General features: G+C 43.7%; 2 protein-coding genes across 7 annotated transcripts in view; both read left to right on the top strand.

Moving 5' to 3' along the window:
• Positions 1 to 1,096: 1,096 nt before the first annotated feature.
• LOC148676907 (uncharacterized) lies at positions 1,097 to 16,634 on the top strand. Of its 3 annotated transcripts, none has more exons than XM_088615596.1 (15): positions 1,097 to 1,267; positions 5,548 to 6,042; positions 6,388 to 6,735; positions 8,257 to 8,376; positions 9,141 to 9,961; positions 10,355 to 10,515; positions 10,996 to 11,145; positions 11,229 to 11,358; positions 12,012 to 12,086; positions 12,428 to 12,517; positions 12,780 to 12,931; positions 13,282 to 13,449; positions 13,683 to 13,756; positions 14,347 to 14,451; positions 15,608 to 16,634. In XM_088615596.1, the coding sequence occupies exons 2-15, from the start codon at positions 5,571 to 5,573 to the stop codon at positions 15,799 to 15,801; spliced, it is 3,060 nt and encodes a 1,019-aa protein (XP_088471722.1). In that variant the 5' UTR covers positions 1,097 to 1,267; positions 5,548 to 5,570; the 3' UTR covers positions 15,802 to 16,634. The 3 variants fall into 3 exon arrangements, 2 of the variants coding, with proteins under 2 accessions (XP_088471722.1, XP_088471714.1); XM_088615588.1 differs by having other exon boundaries at positions 6,385 to 6,735; XR_015928994.1 differs by lacking the exon at positions 15,608 to 16,634 and having other exon boundaries at positions 6,385 to 6,735; positions 13,282 to 13,542; positions 14,347 to 14,406.
• Positions 16,635 to 18,307: 1,673 nt separating this feature from the next.
• The window catches only part of farp2 (FERM, RhoGEF and pleckstrin domain protein 2), a 58,863-nt gene continuing 58,537 nt past the window's right edge, over positions 18,308 to 18,633 (top strand). For all 4 annotated transcript variants that reach the window (XM_088615570.1, XM_088615580.1, XM_088615560.1 and 1 more), the window contains exon 1: positions 18,308 to 18,441. The gene's annotated coding sequence lies outside the window, so the exon portion shown is untranslated. The remainder of the gene's footprint in view (positions 18,442 to 18,633) is intronic.

Raw genomic sequence — 18,633 nt, 5'->3', positions numbered from 1 at the left:
TAATTCTAGTTTTTATCTTGAGATGATTCTTAGTGTACATTTTTAGATTTTTTTAAAGCAGTATATTTATTTCATGTTTTGAATTATACAACTAAATGTATACCAAAGCATTCTGTATGTAATTTTTAGTACTTCTATGAATTGTCTTTCACATCGTCAAGTATCCACAAAATGCAGTATATACAATATAATATGTCCTGCCCTACCAAAATATTACAGAATGATACGTTCTCAGGAGTGGTCCATCCTTTTCAAACTGGGGAACTGCTGAACAAGTGGTGTGTTTCCATGATTCCTGATGACTGTAAAATAGTAGCAGACCAGGTCTTCAGTAGCCTGTACTATGCACAGTACTGTAGAGTAGTAGGCTAATGTATATGACGTCACAAGATTAATAATTGTTCCTGCACATGCCATTAGTGAAACACTGGAGGCAGCAGCAGACCTGGCTAATGAACCTTTTAAGGGTTTGAAGTTAGAAATTTGGTAGATAACAAAATACCAAAATGAGGTGAAAATTAGGTTGCAAGAAGCTGTACCACTTACCATACGTAGATAGAGCTAGGGATGGATCTTGTCTATACAGCTAGTGCTCATCTCTGTACCTAGAGAGTGGTGGAAAAGAACTCTACTTGTTCTATCTTACTGAGATCCAGTGGCACAAAACAGGCTGAGGAAATGATGGGGTCAAAGTTGGCCAGTGGTACAGCCTGGACTTTAATTTGCATTCATCAGACTAATGTACACACACTGCACTCCATATGGAAAATTGTCACTGGACAAAAAAACACTGGCTGCTTTGCAATAAACAGCAAAAAACACCAAAACTAGTAATGTATAAACCATAGGAAGTGCTTTTCAGATTTAAAACAATACTCTGAGATATTGTTCTCAACATGGAGCGATTCACTAAGAACAGATGCCAGGATGGACTGCCCTACCAGTTGTGCTCTAGTAAAGAGACATGCTAGAGATGTATTTTGTTCAACAGCAGTTAGAGGTCTCTGTGTCTGTCTTGGACGACTGGCTAGGTGCCAACACAACAAGCAGAGACAGGTCACACTCTCTCCTTTCTCTCTAAACCCTTTGTAAAAGTTCCATCAGTCTTCTGTATGTCTTTCGGAAATGAGCAGACTGAGCAACTCATTCAGAGCTCCAAGGCAGACAAGTACCCTTGCTTTCTCTGTGACTGGGAGTCAAGCTTTGGACTGTCAAGACAAGTAGACACTTTTCCCTGAGCTGGAGGTGAGCTTCTGTCTGAACTGAGGTGAGTTCATAATCCTGCGAGTTGTTTCTGTAATCCCAACCAGCTGGTCAGAACCATTTCCGTCATTGTGGTAAAGTGCCATATTGAGGAATGATAATGTGTTAAGCTATCTTGAAGTTTAGCTTTTCGCTTGATTTTGATCACATGAAACCCCTGCAAAGATAAATATTTGGAGTAATGTATTCATTGTTTTTGTTTGAAATGCTTGAAAACAAGGAGAATGTGAAGAGATGGTAAAGCCATGATAAACTTATTAAACAACACAAAGAACACCTAACCCAGACTGGAAAAACCCTTTGATCATCTTGTGAAGTGTTAGCCCATGAATGGAAGGCTAGTAATATAAACTAAGTCAGTCTGTATTTGAGCATACTTGCTCACAAAAGATATTTTGTGCCTGTACTATATTCTAAACATTAAAGAAAGAAGGGGAGCGGACTGCTTTTAGGAAAATCTCTCAAGATCACTTTCAAACAATTTGAATTAATTAGTGAGCATCATAAAACACTCTTAGATGAGTTAGGGTAATTTTATAAACCATTTAAATTTTCCATAGCTCATGAAGTACTGCTACTGATGTTACATTCATACCACAAAAAAACAGAGAACACTCAAAGGGCAGAAGTTTTTTTGTTTTTCCTGCTATATATTACTTCTTTTGTGATTTTAATTTTTTTGTGATTTTTGATTGTGAAAAATGTCACCGCTGTAGCTTTTAAAATCACCGCTACAGCTGTTCTCAATATATTTTAAAATTCTAAGCAATTACATACAGTACATGCTTATCTATGTTAGGTGGACATTTAATAGATTGCAGTATTGGGCTGCCCAGATGCCCTTACCCGCTACAGTCAGGAGGATTCAAAAGCAAAGAATGATCAGATTTTAAACTTTTTCATTCTGAGTGAGCTTGTCTCTGATCTTTTGCCAATGCTATTCCCAGGCTGTTTTGCTGGCATGGCAAAGGCAGTGTGTTTTTGCAGATGTCGGCTGTTCTGCGGTTCTGCTGTCTCTGTGGCTGATACAGTGATTCAGCTCAGAAAGAGATGATTGCTTTCACTTCTTAAACCACTGTCCTGCCTAAAACAGTTTGTCTTAAAGGAGATAGATGTACAGTATATTGCCTTTCTGTCTGCTCTTTTGATTGTCACCTGTCCTGTGGTGTAATGTTGGTGCATCATTGCTGTTTGTCAGACCTTTCCCACTAACAAGCAAAGCTTCTTCAGGCTTGGCAGAATGTGAGAAAACAAAATAAGAAGTATATCAGTGAGGCTCAGAGACTTTGATTCAGCTTTGATTGGGCTTCAAAGCGCTCTGCAGCTTTTGATTGGCTCCCTTCTGCATTTCCTTATGAGGAGACAATTAACGCTAGAAATGTTTTTGAACGACTTATGCAGAAAACACAAAATACGACCCATGAAAATGAGTCCATCAATTACTTTGCACAAATACATTGCAGTACACTTTTCCTCTATGGGGACGTGTGGCATGGTGTAGTGGATAAGTTGCTGGACTTTAGACTGGTGGGTTCTGGGTTCCAGTAGTTTTCTTCCTAGTTTCATTACCATCATTATTACCTTTTAAGGCTTCATCTAAAATGGAAGAGTTTTTCATCATTATTTTTCATCATTATTTGCAGACAAATATTAAGCCTTTGTTGAAGCTTTGTGAGGTTTCTGTTTTGTTCAAGACAGTTTTTTCAGGATGAATCAGTGAGACGTTACCATTGTACCTTCCCTTTACTGTGGTCGTGCTGCTCTGTACCACTAAGTAGTATATTAGGACGAAGCACAGTCAGCACAGGGATTGATGAAAGACATCGCCAACATATATTTATAATGATTAAATTAAAACCCAATATCCTTAATTCACTCAGAGTGAGATCAAAGCTTAGGTCTTGCCAAGAATGGTAGAACTTTGTCAGCAGAAACAGATGCCCTCAGGATGTGGAGAAATCTTTCTGGATGTGAATTGGAGTTGCAATGTCCAGGAAGATTCACAATTACAGTGATCTCCCTGCTCAAATGAACAGTGTTAAGTTAGTATTAAAATATAACACGGCATTTCAAACTGTTGACAAAGCCAAAATACGATCTGTTTCCTCGCAGGCAATACACCCTTATTATGAAAGCAGTGAAACACAGTGTAGAAATAGAAGATATTACACCTCCAGCCAAATGTATCTATATCACAACATAATGTCCATGTACCAAGATCAACCTTTTTATCTAAAGGTTAAAAGGCCTGTGCTACTCTTTCTCTATTGCAGCAAGTTTGCTATAACTACATAGTAATGGCTGATAACATGTAACCCTAAAACCTTGCCAGTCTATTCTTGGATATATGTTCCTTCTTTTCCTCCCCTCTGGTCTCCTTGTGCATGATTCCCAGGAGCTTGCCAATGTGTGACATGATGTTCTGTAGAATGACCCATTCCAGTTCAGAGGTGTTGACCTTGAACAATCACTGGCTTGTCTGGGTCACTATGTGCATGGGGACTGAGGTCCTTGACTGGAATAATAGGTACTGTATGAGTATTAGGCCATTCATTCATTAGTAGCAAGCACACTGGTTTCAAAGACAAGTGCAAAAAGAAGTACATGTTCACCTGTTCATTACCAGCCACAATGCTTGCCATACGTTTCATAAAAACTAAAGAAAATGGATTTAAGAAACACTTTCCCTTCCATAAACTAATAAATGCACATCACTGCATCATCCAAAAGAAATCAGAAATTTCAACCAGTCACACCAGGATGTTTTTTGTTATGTTATTTTACATGAAAGGACCTATATCAAAGATTTACGATTATTATATTACCTATTTTTCCTAGCTCGTTAAACATTAACATTCCAAAATTATTAGCTACAAACAGGGGGATTTCAGACGTGTGGCGTGCCTCACATCGTGATCATCCGATAGAATATTTTTTTCATTACCCACATCTTCTGCAAGCAACAACATGACGCAGCCCACAGTCGCATCCGAGGGGATCTGAACTAATGAAAGAGCTCGCTCACCTGAGGAGGGAAACCTGCTGTGCAGCTGTGTTGCCGAAACATGGCATAGTCACCCCTGGATTCTGCTGATTGTGTGAGAAACTGCTGAGGGGAATTCCTAACAAAAATGGACCCAATTCCCCACTTCAACACCCCACAGAGCCTCTCAGGATAAAGATACAGCGCACACAACCTTGTGAAGTCACTTCTGCAATGACACAGACTCATCACTGAAAATGTGATTTGAGGCATTCAGGCGTTATTTCATGCATAAACATTTGTTGTTGTTGCTGATCTGATTTTCATGTTTATTGAGGTCTTACATCCAGTATGTTGTAGCAATCAAAATTTATACTGATGTACAATGAAAACACACAAATCCGTCTATCGATATTTCTACTGCTTTCCCAATACAGGTTCACAGGAGATCCATGAATCGTGTGTACTGTCACACAGCTTTGTTAAGTGTCTTGGGGCAACCTTGTTGTGAAAGGCGCTATATCAAAATGAATTTAAATGAGATCTGGAGCCTATCCTATATATACAAATTCCATGCAGACAGCAGCCCAGGTCCACAGCTGAACTCAGGGCCCCAGCAGTGCTAGGGCAAGGCTATCCACTACCCCACTATGCTGCCCAATACAAAAAACACTTCAGTTTTAAATCAGCTGTTCATTGTTTGTTGTGGGCATGTACATTAAGTTATTTATATTTCCAGTATTGAGCAGAGATTGGTGTCAATTGTTGATGACACACTGAACACTGAAGTCATGTGATTTGTGAAGAATAAGAAGACTTCATAAGAAGTATTCAAGCCCCACTGATATACCTCTTGTTTTTCTCATGCAGTCTGTGTGTGGTTTTGAGTTGAGATAAAATCGCCAAAATTGCTTTATTGAAGATCCATATAATAAGCCAGTAATTAAATTAATAATTGTGCTCAGGGAGGTTACACTCAATGATACGTTTGTAATGCCGTCATGCTGAAAACATATCAGGATTGCTTGATATGAAATCTTTTTTTAAATCCATAAATTGATTGTAAGTGAGAATTTATTGTCAAGATCCTTATCTGGGTACATGAAGGATTCTTTTCTTATTGTATTATGCATAAATGCATTTAATCTGAGTGCTTGTGCATCAGTGCAATTTGCAAGAGTTCATTCTACTGATTAGGACAGGGTGTGCACATTTGAATCCACAGCCTTGGCACCAGACGTTAACAGAACAGGGCTGGTTTCCTTACAGGATTCCTCACAGATTCCTTCCTTCCCCTGCAGGTGTCTGTGCTGGTCTAGACTGGATGGGCTCTGTGAAGCTCAGCCCAGCCGTTCCCCCCCGGCCTTCCCTACCCCCTAAACCCCAGCTCCCCCCCAAACCCCAGAGCAGGGGGAGTCGTTGGCGCAGGGCCACTGAGGTGATCACATGGGGGGCCCGGCCGGGGCAGAGGGGGGGAGAGGAGGAAGACTCCCACAGACAAAGAGGGGATCAACGAGCCAAACACCTGTCAATGCCATTTCTGCACAAAGATCAGAGCCCATCTCTTTCGGCATCCCAGAATCACAGCAGCAGTGGCAGCCCTCTTGCACCGCCTGCTGTGCCACCTGTCTGCAGGAGAGTCAGCCCGAGCAGACCGCTTCCTGCCCCAAAGCCCCGAACCCCACAGAGAGCCCAGCAGCCGCAGAGCAGAGAGGACCAGGGAGCCGAACATGAGAGAAGAGTGCCGGACCCGGCGCCTCAACCACCCCCGAACATCCCCGAATCTGAGCAGCCAGGTAAAACCAACACAGGGGTACAAAATAATTGTGCAGATAAATACTTGCCAGACTTCAGAGAGTTGGCTACCTCTACAATGCCTTGGGCATTAGATCAATGCAGAAGAGCTGAAGGGCCCTGTTATATCTAGAGCTTTCATTTCCCCAGTTGCAATCGAAATCATCATTCACTCCCAGTACACACTCAGCTATAGCTGCTTTAAAGACACTTATTGTGAAAAGATACAATTGTGGGTCTCTGCCAGGAACAAGCCTAACTGTTCCTAACTTTACAGCTAGCAAAGGAAGATGGAGAATACCGCTTTATTCTTTATCTGTCTTGTCCTCTAATTTGTGTGTTAGAAGACTGGGCCTGGAGCAGCCCCGCAGAAAGGGAATCCCAGACTTTCACCCAGATTGAGGAGGAGGAGGAGGAAGCCGGAGGTCAACCAGTGTGTCTCCCCTGCTGCCCGTGTGTGTGCCATCAGAGAGCACTGCTTGAGATTGGTGAGGGGTCTGTGGGAATCTCCCCTGTGGCAGACTGGCTTGAGCACATGGTGAAGAAGCAGCTCACCCGGGACTGGGATGCCCACTTGGATTACTGGCATATTACCACCCAGAGTGGCACAGGGCAGACCAGGAGATATCCCCCCGGCGCTCCTCTCCCGAGCCGACCACTTCCGAAAGAGCCTGAACTGCTGGCTCTGACAACAGGTAGGCACACTGGCCCGTGTACCCTCTTTTTCCAGGTCTGAGTACGTCTGCTTGCTTCTCTCTATCAACGCGCTTAGCATCTTAAACTGACGTGTCCCCCTGATCTCACACTTTTCCCACACCGCGCACTCAGTCAGCCATAAGTCATGCAGGGATAAAATCTTTTGCATCAGCAAGCAGAAAATAATAGAAAAATGTCACAAAGCAGTGATGGAGCTGAAGATAAAAGATGAAAATGATGAGGCAAAGGACCAACGTGAACACATCTGCTAGTGTCTACTGATTCAATTAGTTTCTTAACCTCTTTATCTTAAGAAAAAAACAGTAGTGTTATAAGTAAGGTGGGATTCAATGCAGGAAATGATCACTGACTAAATCGGTAGTGAGACAATATATACTGTACTACACCACAAGCACATTTACTGAAAGGACACTGAATCTTTCTCAGAGCACTGCCATGAAATATGTTTCGTTAGTAAATTGCATGAAAAGAAAACTAACATCTTGCTGGGTTCATTTCAGATTCACTTTCAGAATGGATTACTATACAAGTAAGTCTAGTGAAAAGCCACCCTTAAAGGCGCTATAAAAAATAAAGTTTATTATTATTATTATAGTCCACAGACTCCTTTAATTTGAACCCATGAAAAGAAAACTAACATCTCACTAGTTTCAGATCAGCTTCTCTTTCAGTTGCAGATTACTATAAATCAGGCAAGACACAGAACACTCCTTTAACTGGAACCCTTGTGTTGAATTGCATGCCTATGCAGTTTCCAGGTACAAGCCAGCACTTGCTCTCCTGACTGGAAACAGCAGGCAAGTCCATGCTGGGAGTCTGGGAGGCTGCTGCGAATTGAGACTTGCTAAACCTTTTTTTTTTTCTCGTGACTTGCTAAAAAAACTATCTTTGGTTTTTTCACTAAGTGGAAATGTCGTCACCCATTGTAGAATAAGTGGGCTCTGGAGTTAAACATTTCAAACTCTACACATCCACCCTTGCTTGAATTGTGAGTCTTAGTTTAAAAGCATCTGTGTTAAATATCATAAGCCCATGAATTAAAATGAAGCAGCTGAAAACTAATAGTTGAGCACATGAACATTTCATGTTCATGAAGCTGGTACACATGTGCCAGGGTTGGGCTAGCATAATCAGGGCAATAATATCAATGGGTCTACTGAGAGCTTCATGCTACAAGTCAATAAATTAAATGTCAAAATGTGCTACATTATTCTGCGATGAAATTATATGATAAGTAAAGCTGGAAGAGCGATAAATATGAGTGAGGGGTCCCACACAGGAAAGTGGAAATCTAAAGTTTAAGATGAATTGACAGTTATTGTCTGCGAACTGAAATATGCTGTATTGGTTCATTACATAAATATGTGGCAATTCCCAGAGCCGAAGAAGACGGCATCTTCCTTTATTTTGCCTTTGGTGAGCAGGGTAGTATATTGCCTGCTATTACCATAGCATCTGCGGCACTGCAGATGGTGTTTATACATTTCTGTGCCCATCAGGAGAAGAGGAGAAGCCCAGCAAATGTGAAGGCGTGTACATGGAAATAGACACATCTCCATTGGACAGTGAGCGTTTCACACTGCCTACCATGCACAGCACGCAGCCCATCAGAAGCCAAGGTGGGTGAACTCAGCCCTGTGTTACCATCACTGCAAAATCTCTTATCTTAGACTCGATATGAGTAGTACTACAGTATATCACCCAACCTGTCTATGAGACTGGGTGGGCACCCACCTGAAAATCAACTCATTACTGTGTAAGTAACATGGTCTTTCATATATTATTCCCACTCATAAGAGACCATTTAGGATGTTTAGATCATTATGCATAGGGCATCAAAATTCAGTATATTCAAAAACAGTCGACTGTGCTGCAAAATTAGATTATAAAATTCTAATTTAAATCTTTAACCGGGAGTGAAAAGCATGTCACGTGGATCTGAGTCTTTTCAAATGAAAAGTCATTGAAGTGTATATTATGAATAAATATTTATTTATATGGACAAAAGATATCTTCAACCAAGATATTAGTGAAGCTCTTCTAGAACTATGGAAGGAAATAGGGCTTGGGTATGTGGTATCACAGTCTGCATTTCACAGCAAAGGGAAAACAATATTGTATTGGGTCCAGAGTCTGCTGTGATGTGAACAGCAGTGTTTTTACTCCAAAGTACCATCAGTATCGTTTTTCCCAAGGGGATTAAAATATTTCAAGAATTGAACAGCTTTATTCAAGAAATAGAGAACGGAGCCTGGCTGGCTGATATTAACATTTCCATGCTAACATTAACATATTGGTGTAATAAACAAGACCAAGTAAGATTCTACAGCAAAATAAATCTTAATGGCCCTCAATCCTTCTCTCCTCAACTATCACTTCCTAGAGCCCCTGACTGCCTGCGCAGACAGTGGACCAGGCGAAGAGCCACCCCTCATGTCAGTTACCACCCAGTCCTACATCAAAGTTCTCCCTAGGGGCCCTGGCAAGTCCGCTCCTTCTAGGAAGCCCCCTGGCATCACCAAAGGGGCAGCCATTGTGAAAGTGGAAGGCAGAAAAAGAGGGTCTTTACCTGACGCAATGCCAGGAGTGCTGGCCGAACTGCAGGAGAAATTCCCGGGAAACAGCCAGGAGGAGAAAGCCAAGAAGGAGAAGCAGAAGAGAAAGGAGGCAAGGCATAAGCTCTCACTGCTCAGCTATGAGGGCCTGTCAAGCCTCATCGGGGGCAAGCGTTTGCACTCTGATGCTGTAATGGTGTCACCTGCTCAGAACAGGAGATCTCCCTTCCTGGAGCTGCTACAGATCTCACTCTTGGGCTCCAAGATGCAAAGGGAAGAAGGCTACCCAAAGGACCAGAAAACGGCTGGTACAACTTCGCCATCCACACTGGCCAAGGGCCCTGCAAGAGAGCACTGGAAGAGACAGGAACAGCCGTCTGTGGAGTGGTCTAACAAAGAGCACACAGATAGGGTTGTGCCAGGATGTTCTCCTACACAGCAGATGGACCAGGTGCGCCAGGACCAGGAGGATGCCGGAGAGCCCTTGCCAGCTGGAGGGGGCCAAGAGACTAGCTCGCCACTCGAGGGGGTAATCAGGAGGGTTCCCAGGAAGGCAAGGCCAATGAAACGGTACTGGCAGGAGCGGAGCGTGGTGCAGGAGAGTGGTATCCTCTCTCAGCTCAACAAGCAGGAGCTTCTGCTTCAGGAGGTACGGGAGTAAGGGCCAGACTTCTGATTTTGCTCTCCATCACATTTCTGTCCTTTGCAACTAGGTACTCTCTGCACTCTGAGTTAAGTCTGAATGAGTATACAAACACACACACTCTCTCTCTTCTTGTCTGTGCATCTGTCTTTGTGCGGTGATCATGCTTTGACACTGACATATTTTTCTCTTTCTGATTTAAGGCCTTTCTGATCTGAATGGCATATTTATCAGTCTGTCCGTTGTCTGACTCTGAGTTTGTGACCCGAGTGTGATATTAGGTGTGCAGCTCCGCCTTGGTGGCCTGTTGTGTAACCGAGTCTCTCTGCTTACCTATGCCTTGCTGTGTGTCAGTGAAACACTGCGCAAGAGTGTGACAGTTTGTCCCCTGTGGTTCAGAGCATGTACGAGGTGGTGATCACAGAGGAATCCTACTTGGACAGTCTGAATGTGGCAGTGGATCACTTCATGGAGTCCCCTGACCTTAACATTGCCCTTGCACCGCGTGACCGCAAATCCCTCTTCTCCAGCATTGGAAAGATCAGGGAGATCAGTCAGAAGTAAGCAATGAAGAGCTATCTTGCTTTCCATAGTAATACTCCATTGGTTTTTCTCATTTGATGGTATAGTCATCTCCTGCAAGAATTAGGGCATGTAATGACTTACAATCTTTTCATCTTTAATAACTTATGTATTGAACTTATATTGAAAAATGCTAATATGATAGGAGTATCATTTGCATGAAAAGTTGCATTTAAAGGTTTATTAGGATATTCTATGTATTCTCTGCTGGGTTTCAGATTGCACTGACTGGCATTTTCTTCTTTTTGGTCTACTGTGGTACCACACAGATTTGGTACAGTGGTGCTGAGTAAGATGTGTGCTGTGTTGAACCGAGTCATTTATGAATGAGCTACGTTACCCCGTTTTCAAGGTTTTAAAAGGCTAACAGGGTGGTGCCAGACCAGGTCCAGGACTGGCTGTCACGTGAGTGGAGAGCTCAACTGTGGTGCCCGGAGTGACGGTTGTCATTTCCTCAGTTTCCTAGAAGACCTGAAGAGCAAGCAAGACAGCAGCCTGTTCTGTGACGTGTGCGAGGTCATCGTGCACCATACCAAGAGCCACTTCTCCGCCTACATCGACTACATCCGCAACATACCCTACCAGGAGCAGACACTGCACAACCTGGGGTAGGACAGGGCCTGCCAGGGCGCCCCTGGGGCTGGGGCTGTGAGCCCGTGGAGTAATCCCCTGTGTTGGTGCCCCCCTTCAGGAAGGAAAACCCCCATTTTGTGGAAATCCTGAGGCAGCTCCAGGAGGACCCCCGCTGTAACCGCCTCCCTCTGAAGTCCTTTCTGGTCCTGCCCTTCCAGAGGATCACACGCCTCAAAATTCTGGTGGAGGTACGGAAGGGAGCCTGGGATAGGATGGGCACGTGATGGGCTGTGGGAAGGTGACTGCGGTGTTAATATATCTTTAGAAGTAAAGCAGAGGGCTATTACTGCCTGGCAGGGGGGTGATGTATTTGGTGATGCATTCTGTTCCTGACAGACCAGTAGGATTCACAGCAAGGAAACTGTATGAATCTCTCTCTCAAGATAGCTGTCAGATCCAGGCTGTAGGATTCATAGGAGGTCTCCTGTAAAAATATAATAAAAAAGGTTAACTGAAATCTGCTCAAGATATTTTAAAACTACTGACTTGGATCACAACCTTTCAGTACAGCCTTTTGTCAGTCAGTGATTTGGAAGGCTAAGGACCAATACGAAGAAGTCAGATCCCAATACTCGTTTTTTAGCTGAACTGATTCCTGTTTTTTCTCTCTCCTGTCGGAATGTTAGTGCACCCCTGTCCTCACACAGCTTTAAATTAGGAAGACCCATAAATACACAATGTTTAGCAGTTATTTTGGACATGACTGAGAGTTTGAACTCAGGAGTTCATTTCTTGAATTCTGTCGTTGCTCTAACTGTGATGTTAGAGCATGTGGGTCTGGTTCTAAAGATGCTCTTCTTCTCCCCTGGTGCCTGTTGGGCACACTGTGCCCGCTCCCCAGAACATCCTAAAGAGGGCAGTGCCGGGATCTGAGGTCCACAGGTCAACAGAGAGAGCCCTAAAGGAAGTCTCCAAGGTACACAAAATCTAGATGAAAAGAATTTGAACAATTTAGACAAGCAAGAAAGAACAAATAAAAAAAAATACTGGTAGATGATAACCTAAACATAACAGTGTTAATAGACATTGCAAGAAAAAAAATCTTTTTTAACATTTGAAAAGGAGTATAGTCTATTTCTCATACATCTTGCCAGGAGGTTGCAAGTTCATTTCATTCTTCTTTTGTATTATTTAACGTTGAACTTGCACTACAATCGGCTCTCTTATCCCTTGTAAACGGACCTAGTGTGGGATGGCGTTCCGAGCGTGGTGGTGTGATAGTGCTCTGTTCCCAGCCCTGAGCCTGTGTTTCTCCAGGTGGTTGAGGACTGTAACTGGGAGGTGGAGAAGATGAAGCAGATGGAGGAGCTGGTTCTCATTGCCAACAAGACGGAGTTCGAGTGCAAGGTGAGCTTCCATCTCTGACCAGCGCAGCCAAAGCAGCAGAGTCCACCTCCCTTGGGAAACTGGAGAACTGAGACGTGACTTTGACTTTCAGATCTTGTGCGATTTTATGACTTTGCCCTGTTGCCACGTCCAATTTTCGCCAATGCCCATAGTGATAAATCACTGAACGTTTCTCCCAGCTCCTCGTGTCTCTCTCCTCCCCTCTCTCTCACTGACCATCAGTGAAGGTTTGTCCCCCACACCCCTCTCCCTGTTTCCCCAGGGCCTGCCACTGGTCTCTTCCTCCCGCCGGCTGGTGAAGAGGGGGGAGCTGGCCCAGCTCTCCGACAAGGAGAACATTTTTGGGCAGAAGAAGCTCTCTCCCGTCTACCTCTTCCTCTTCAATGACCTGCTGCTGGTGGCAGTTAGGAAGGGGTGAGTGTCTCTTACACTCAGAGCAGCAGCTCGGTCCTTGGGTCACCTGAGGAGTTACTCTTTCTGGGCAACAGCGTGAAAGACTTGGGACTGCAGGTTTTAGAGAGCAAGGCAGGGTGGGAGAAGAGTAATGGGGTCCCTTTGAGAATCTAGTTTGTTAGAGGAGCTAAGCAGTCAATGTGCAGGGCAGCAGTCTTAAAGACAAGTAGCTCGGTAATTACGCATTGTAGAAGCCCCCACCTTCTGTGCTACAACACGAGCACATACCGACAGGGAAGCTATCTTTTTTTATTTGCGATGTGCAGACTTCTGCTGTAATGTGAATATTATCTGTTCCCCCCGGGACCCAGGGTGGATCGGTTTGTAGTTCAGGATCACGTCCATCGCTCGCTCATCGAGATCGGGGACGGAGCCGAGGAGCAGGGCACGGAGTGTGAGGGGGACAAGACTTTCCTTTTGGTCCTGGTGAAGAACCACCGAGGAGCCACCTCCCAGCGTCTGCTCAGGGCTACCACAGAGTAAGTGCATCGGCCCGGTCTGAGTGACCGTACCGCGAGTGGAAATGAATCACGCGGGTGGGAGTCCAGGAGCGAACCGGACGAACACAGCAGGTGAGTGATCTCTGATCACATGTGACGTCACATGCTCAAAATGAGTCTCCCAGCTGGGGTACATGGGACAGGTTCTTAGTTGATACCCAATAGTGTCGATACGTGAAGCATCCAACTCACAGGGCTCTCTCGTGTTTCAGAGCGGAGAAGGCGAGCTGGGTGGAGGAGCTGAGCCCACGAAGGAGTGGTGGGGACGAGGTGTATGAGGAGTGGGGTGAGTCCCTCCACAACAGGTTTCAAGTTTGGTTTGTAGACGTCTGTTTACATTTGTTTGTTTGCTGCCTCAGCCCCTCACTCGCATCTGATTAGGCGTCGAAGCACAAACATACTGTACGATGAGAAGAACGATGATTCATTACCTGACAGCATAATAACCAATTTGGAAAATTAAAAGTAATTTCTCTCCTTGCAAATTTCCGTAGCACACACAGTAGACGATATTATAGCCGAATTAATTAATACCTAGGCTGCAAATTGCAAATGCACTCCGCTTTTCACACACAGGTGTCCTAAACAGCTATAATTACACCCCACATAATGAAATACAAGTACCTAATGATAAAGCTGTACTAACGCAGTTAGGGAGAACTATGAAATAAATTGTACTAAAAACGTAAAATCCTGACCATTGCCTCTAATCCCAAGAAATGCTATTTCTCTATTTGACCACAAGAGGGCAAAGTAGACAAAGTATCGAGTGCAACCGCATTCTTGCTAATTTTTCCAATCCGTCCGCCGTGGGGTCTAACTCTTCCACGTTGTGGGGGAGTTGTAATATTTTAGCGGCTGGTTTTTCGCTTTCAGATTGTCCCCAGGTCCAGTGCACAGAGGCCTACAGTGCCCAGCAACCCGGAGAGCTCAGCCTGGGGCCTGGTGACATTATCAATGTTATCCAGAAAACAGCTGACGGTGGGTAGATCCGAAATTCTTCTTACGTGGCTCTCATGTCATGTACTGTGGGGATATTTTATTTTTTTTAGATACGTCATGTCTGTACACATTTGTTATTTTCAAACGCTAGGGTTTCGTTTGGAATTAAAGGTCTGTACAAACCTTCAAGAGAAGCGTCTTTCCGTCTCCTTAGTCATCCGTAATAAAAACCCGAAATGTGTTCATTCTTTTAATCTGGAATATTCCTTATTGACGCATTACGGCTTCCCGGAAAACGTCTATGCACTCTGAATCTGGTCTTCTGGCCTGGTGGGACTACAAACACGTCATGTCATGTCAAAAAACATTAGACTGCAGAATCGAAGTGCACTCTGGCTGGAGTCCATCTCCCAAAGATCCAAGTCTAAATTGTGTGCATTAAAAAAATTGGGCCAATTTCACAAGAGGCACATGGTTTTGAATGGAAAAAGAACAACCTTTTGGCTTTCACCACAAATAAACGTGTTTTTTATAAAACCGATAATTTCGGTATATAAAATGTGGTAAACAGTATGCACAACTTGCATAAAACAATCCCTTGATTGGGAAAACTGTGAGCCTTGTAATCCATTGAGTGCGATATAGGCTAGATGGGCTGAATGACCTCCTCCTGTTCATAAGGGCACAGTGTGCTCAGGGGGGCCAATTAGAAAGGAGTCTTCTTGCTCGCTGCAGCATTAAACTGTTTCAGGGAGTAGGCGTGAGCCAGTTATTCCCTTGGCAATAGCTTTGCTGGATAGTCTAGTCAAAATGAAACTTCAGTGAATCTTGTAAACTGAAATGCTTGAAATTCTCCAGCTCCTGAAATGTCCTGAAATGTCAGATCACTTTTTTGGCCATATTCAATTTCTTGTATTGGGAATTTGTCTATTCACATACCCCAGCCTGCTCTCCATGAGACACCCAGACAGGGAGAGAAGCTTGGGGTCAGAGTTCAGGGTCAGCCATTTATACGGCGCCCCTGGAGAAGCTGGGCTTAAGGGCCTTGCTCAGGGGCCCAATGAACCGGCGACCTTCCAGCCACAGGGGCAGATCCTTAGCCACAGAGCCACCACATTGCCCGAACTTTCCGTGTGACCTGAGGGCTGCGGTTTATCCTAGGCGTCAGGGTTGATCTGCTCTCCCCCTCCCTCAGGCTTCCTGGAGGGCCGGCGGTTGGTGGACGGGGAGCGGGGCTGGTTCCCCGCCAGCTTCGTGAAGGAGATCACCAACGAGCACGTGCAGAGGAGGCACCTGCGCCAGCGGTACCGCGTTCTCCAGACGGCCAACAGGCTGCTGAACCGGCGCACCTTGTCCCGTGAGCGCCGGGTCTCCAGCTGCTTCCGATAGGGGCGGGAGAGACCTGACCCCTGGTGGGCACAGCAAGACCCGGCACCGGCCTATCCGAGGTGGAGCGGATCGGGCTGGGAAGTGTGTGCAGCAGCTGCCTGGATTGATTTTTACACCTGATAAACCTCATAGCAGCATGTTGTTGAGCCCAAGGGCAGGGAGGGTCCCTTTTAAAGAACACCTCCTCTGTAGTGGGTTATAGTGACAATGAAAAACAAGCCAACCCCAAATCACCCTCCTGGCAAGTTGCTTTCCTGCCATAAAGAGGGATCCTGCATTCATCATCAAATGTGCCCTTGGCTCTTCTAAGACATTGGAGTAAATAGTATTTTATTATGTAGACCCTCTACGAAGGCCTGACTGACAAATATAAAGACACAAGTAAAGGTTTATTCCATGCTGAAAAGAGAAGAAGAACACAACGTTACGGCTGTGGAGACTTCTTTGGGTGTCACACCCGAAGAAGGCTCCACAGCAGAAACGTTGTTTCTTTTCATCTCTTTTCAACATGGACTAAACCTTTACTTGTTGCTTTGCAGCCTACGCATGCTGATGCAGCTACCTACTTGAAATATAAAGACATTCATCTAAATGTGTTCAGTTAATTTAAGGACAGTATGTTATTCTGTAGTGAATTAAAAATGTCAGTGATTTTGAGGTTTACCATAAATGATGAAAATCTAGCCACGGCTGTTGTGGAACTCTATTTTACACATCTACAGTAGGCACTAAAAATTAAAATTGTATAACTGCTTTTTCTTCTTAGGGGCCACAAACATACTGCAATGAATACTGCCATTGAATAAAACCAAGTTCTAAAATCATATAAAGAACTGCTTCATCTGTGGTCACACTTGTTTTATAGTGCAGTTATATGGTGGTTACAGTGTGCTGTTTACACTACAATTAAACTTGTTGCAACCTTTTAATAGAATTAAGCAGTTTGATGTTCATGGAGATCAGGCTAAAGTGCAACCATGTAATCCCTTAATACAGCCATCAGATTGGATATGCTGCAAAATCAATTTCATATCCCAGCCTAACCATTTTTTGGGGATAATACCACTTAATTGTATTTCATGTGATTCCGATGTAGAGATACAAACAAAATATATAGCCATTCAATTATTTATTAATATTTTAAATGAATATGGACTTTGTTTTTGAAAAGGCAGCTGTTTCTTTAAAAGTCCTTTTGCTTTTTTGGAGTCCTAATCCAGTGAAATAATGTTGCCCCATTTACAAGGGAAGGTTCTGCCCATTTTGCTAATTTCATATCTAGTAACTTGTAGCAGATTGATCTAAGAATCCCTTCAAACCAATTCTTAAAGTATCCAGATCGTACCCTCTGTGTTCAGTTGCCTCTGGTGGTCTGAATGCTCCAAAATCTCTTGCTTTGGTCAGTGCAGTTCAGGCTTTTGAATACCTGATAGAATCCTCAAATCAGCATCTGTGTTTTATGCTGAATAGATGCAGTCTCTGGAAGTGTAACATTCTTGTCATATCAATCATATGTGTCCACAAGAGACTGAGCACCCTTAAGACTTTGTGTTGACCCTAAAGCTCAAGTGTCTTGTGTTGGAGAAGCCTCGGCTTCCGATCAGACTGACCCCACCCCAGCCCCCCCACCTGTGCTGTGCGCCTGGTGGAGAGTCGCCAGGTCATCCCTCTGGCCATACACAAGGCTCCCCAGGTTGCCCAGGGTAACTGAGAATCAGATCAACAGCCTCGCTATGCTTCTGTAATCCCACAATTCCCTGATACTTACTCCATCCACTTCCCTTCTTGTACAGTAATATTTCGAGTATTGTGCGAAGCTCATTTAGTTTTGTCTCATATTCCTGTTAATTTCATTCTTCGGATTGATTCTAAGTATTCCCTTACCCCTACACCTATATATACACACCCATCTAATTTTTCGTTTTCAGGTTTTTATATATATAAAATGTATGTGCATTCCCTCAAGAATAGTTTGGAAAGGTGCTTTCTAAGATTAAAATCGATAGCTAATTATGTAATTTACTATACCTTTGCTTGATACAACATATTGTGCCATTTTAATGAACACAGTTTAACTTACTATTAAGAATGCAAAATAAAAGAATGGAGTGGAGTTGAAAGTGCTTTTTGGTTATGAAAGGCGCAATACATTAAAACATTTTTAATGCTCAAGCATTGAGTTGCAATAACGCTCTTCTGGTAATATATAGAAAGAATCAAAGTTTTTTACTGATATTAAAGAAAGCAAAATAATAAGTAATCAATTCATCTCGTCACACAATGTATTCTACCCATGAATTTCTGGGAACGAGTTGTCATTCTTGTAACGCACATAAAATAGTCGATTATTGTGTCATCACTTATCGAACCAATACCAGCCAAGCAAGTCAATACCAGCGCTCCCTTCAGCCAATTGTTCTGGAAAGTGGATTCAGCTGTACTTGCCCAATCGCGGAGCTCCTGCAGGTAACATCTTTGTCCTATCGCAAGTGGAACAATGCTGACGCGGGTTATCCAATGGGAATCGGGGAGGGTGTTGGTTCTGGCCAATCAGAGCGCAGCAGTGCTCGCCGTGTGTTAGCGATGGCCGTCTGAGCGTCTCGCGCTGGGATTTTTAGGAATAAAGCGACAGAAATTCAGGTACGTCATTAATTTCTTCCAGTACCTTTTTTTAAGTCCCTATATTTCAACAGTAATTTTTATTTCATGAAAAAAACATTATGGCTCGTAAAATGTAATCAGGGGTTTCCCACCAAGTTTGTAAATTCCAGAGTGTTGGAGCGCTTTTGCAAGAGAAAAAATCTGCAGCTTACTTTTTGAACGTACTTAAAT

Source organism: Lepisosteus platostomus, chromosome 2 (genome assembly GCF_059453375.1).
Source record: "Lepisosteus platostomus isolate fLepPlt1 chromosome 2, fLepPlt1.hap1, whole genome shotgun sequence".
NCBI classification, from domain to species: domain Eukaryota; kingdom Metazoa; phylum Chordata; class Actinopteri; order Semionotiformes; family Lepisosteidae; genus Lepisosteus; species Lepisosteus platostomus.
The sequence above is the reverse complement of the archived record's forward strand: the minus strand, read 5'-3'. Positions and strand labels throughout refer to the sequence as shown.

Bases quoted from the DNA above. Each gene is read 5' to 3' on its own strand.
- LOC148676907 (XM_088615588.1), top strand. From the start codon at position 5,571: ATGGGCTCTGTGAAGCTCAGCCCAGCCGTTCCCCCCCGGCCTTCCCTA. The intron at 9,962-10,354 runs GTACGGGAGTAA...CCTGTGGTTCAG, and splicing joins AGGAGCTTCTGCTTCAGGAG to AGCATGTACGAGGTGGTGAT. The intron at 13,757-14,346 runs GTGAGTCCCTCC...TTTCGCTTTCAG, and splicing joins CGAGGTGTATGAGGAGTGGG to ATTGTCCCCAGGTCCAGTGC.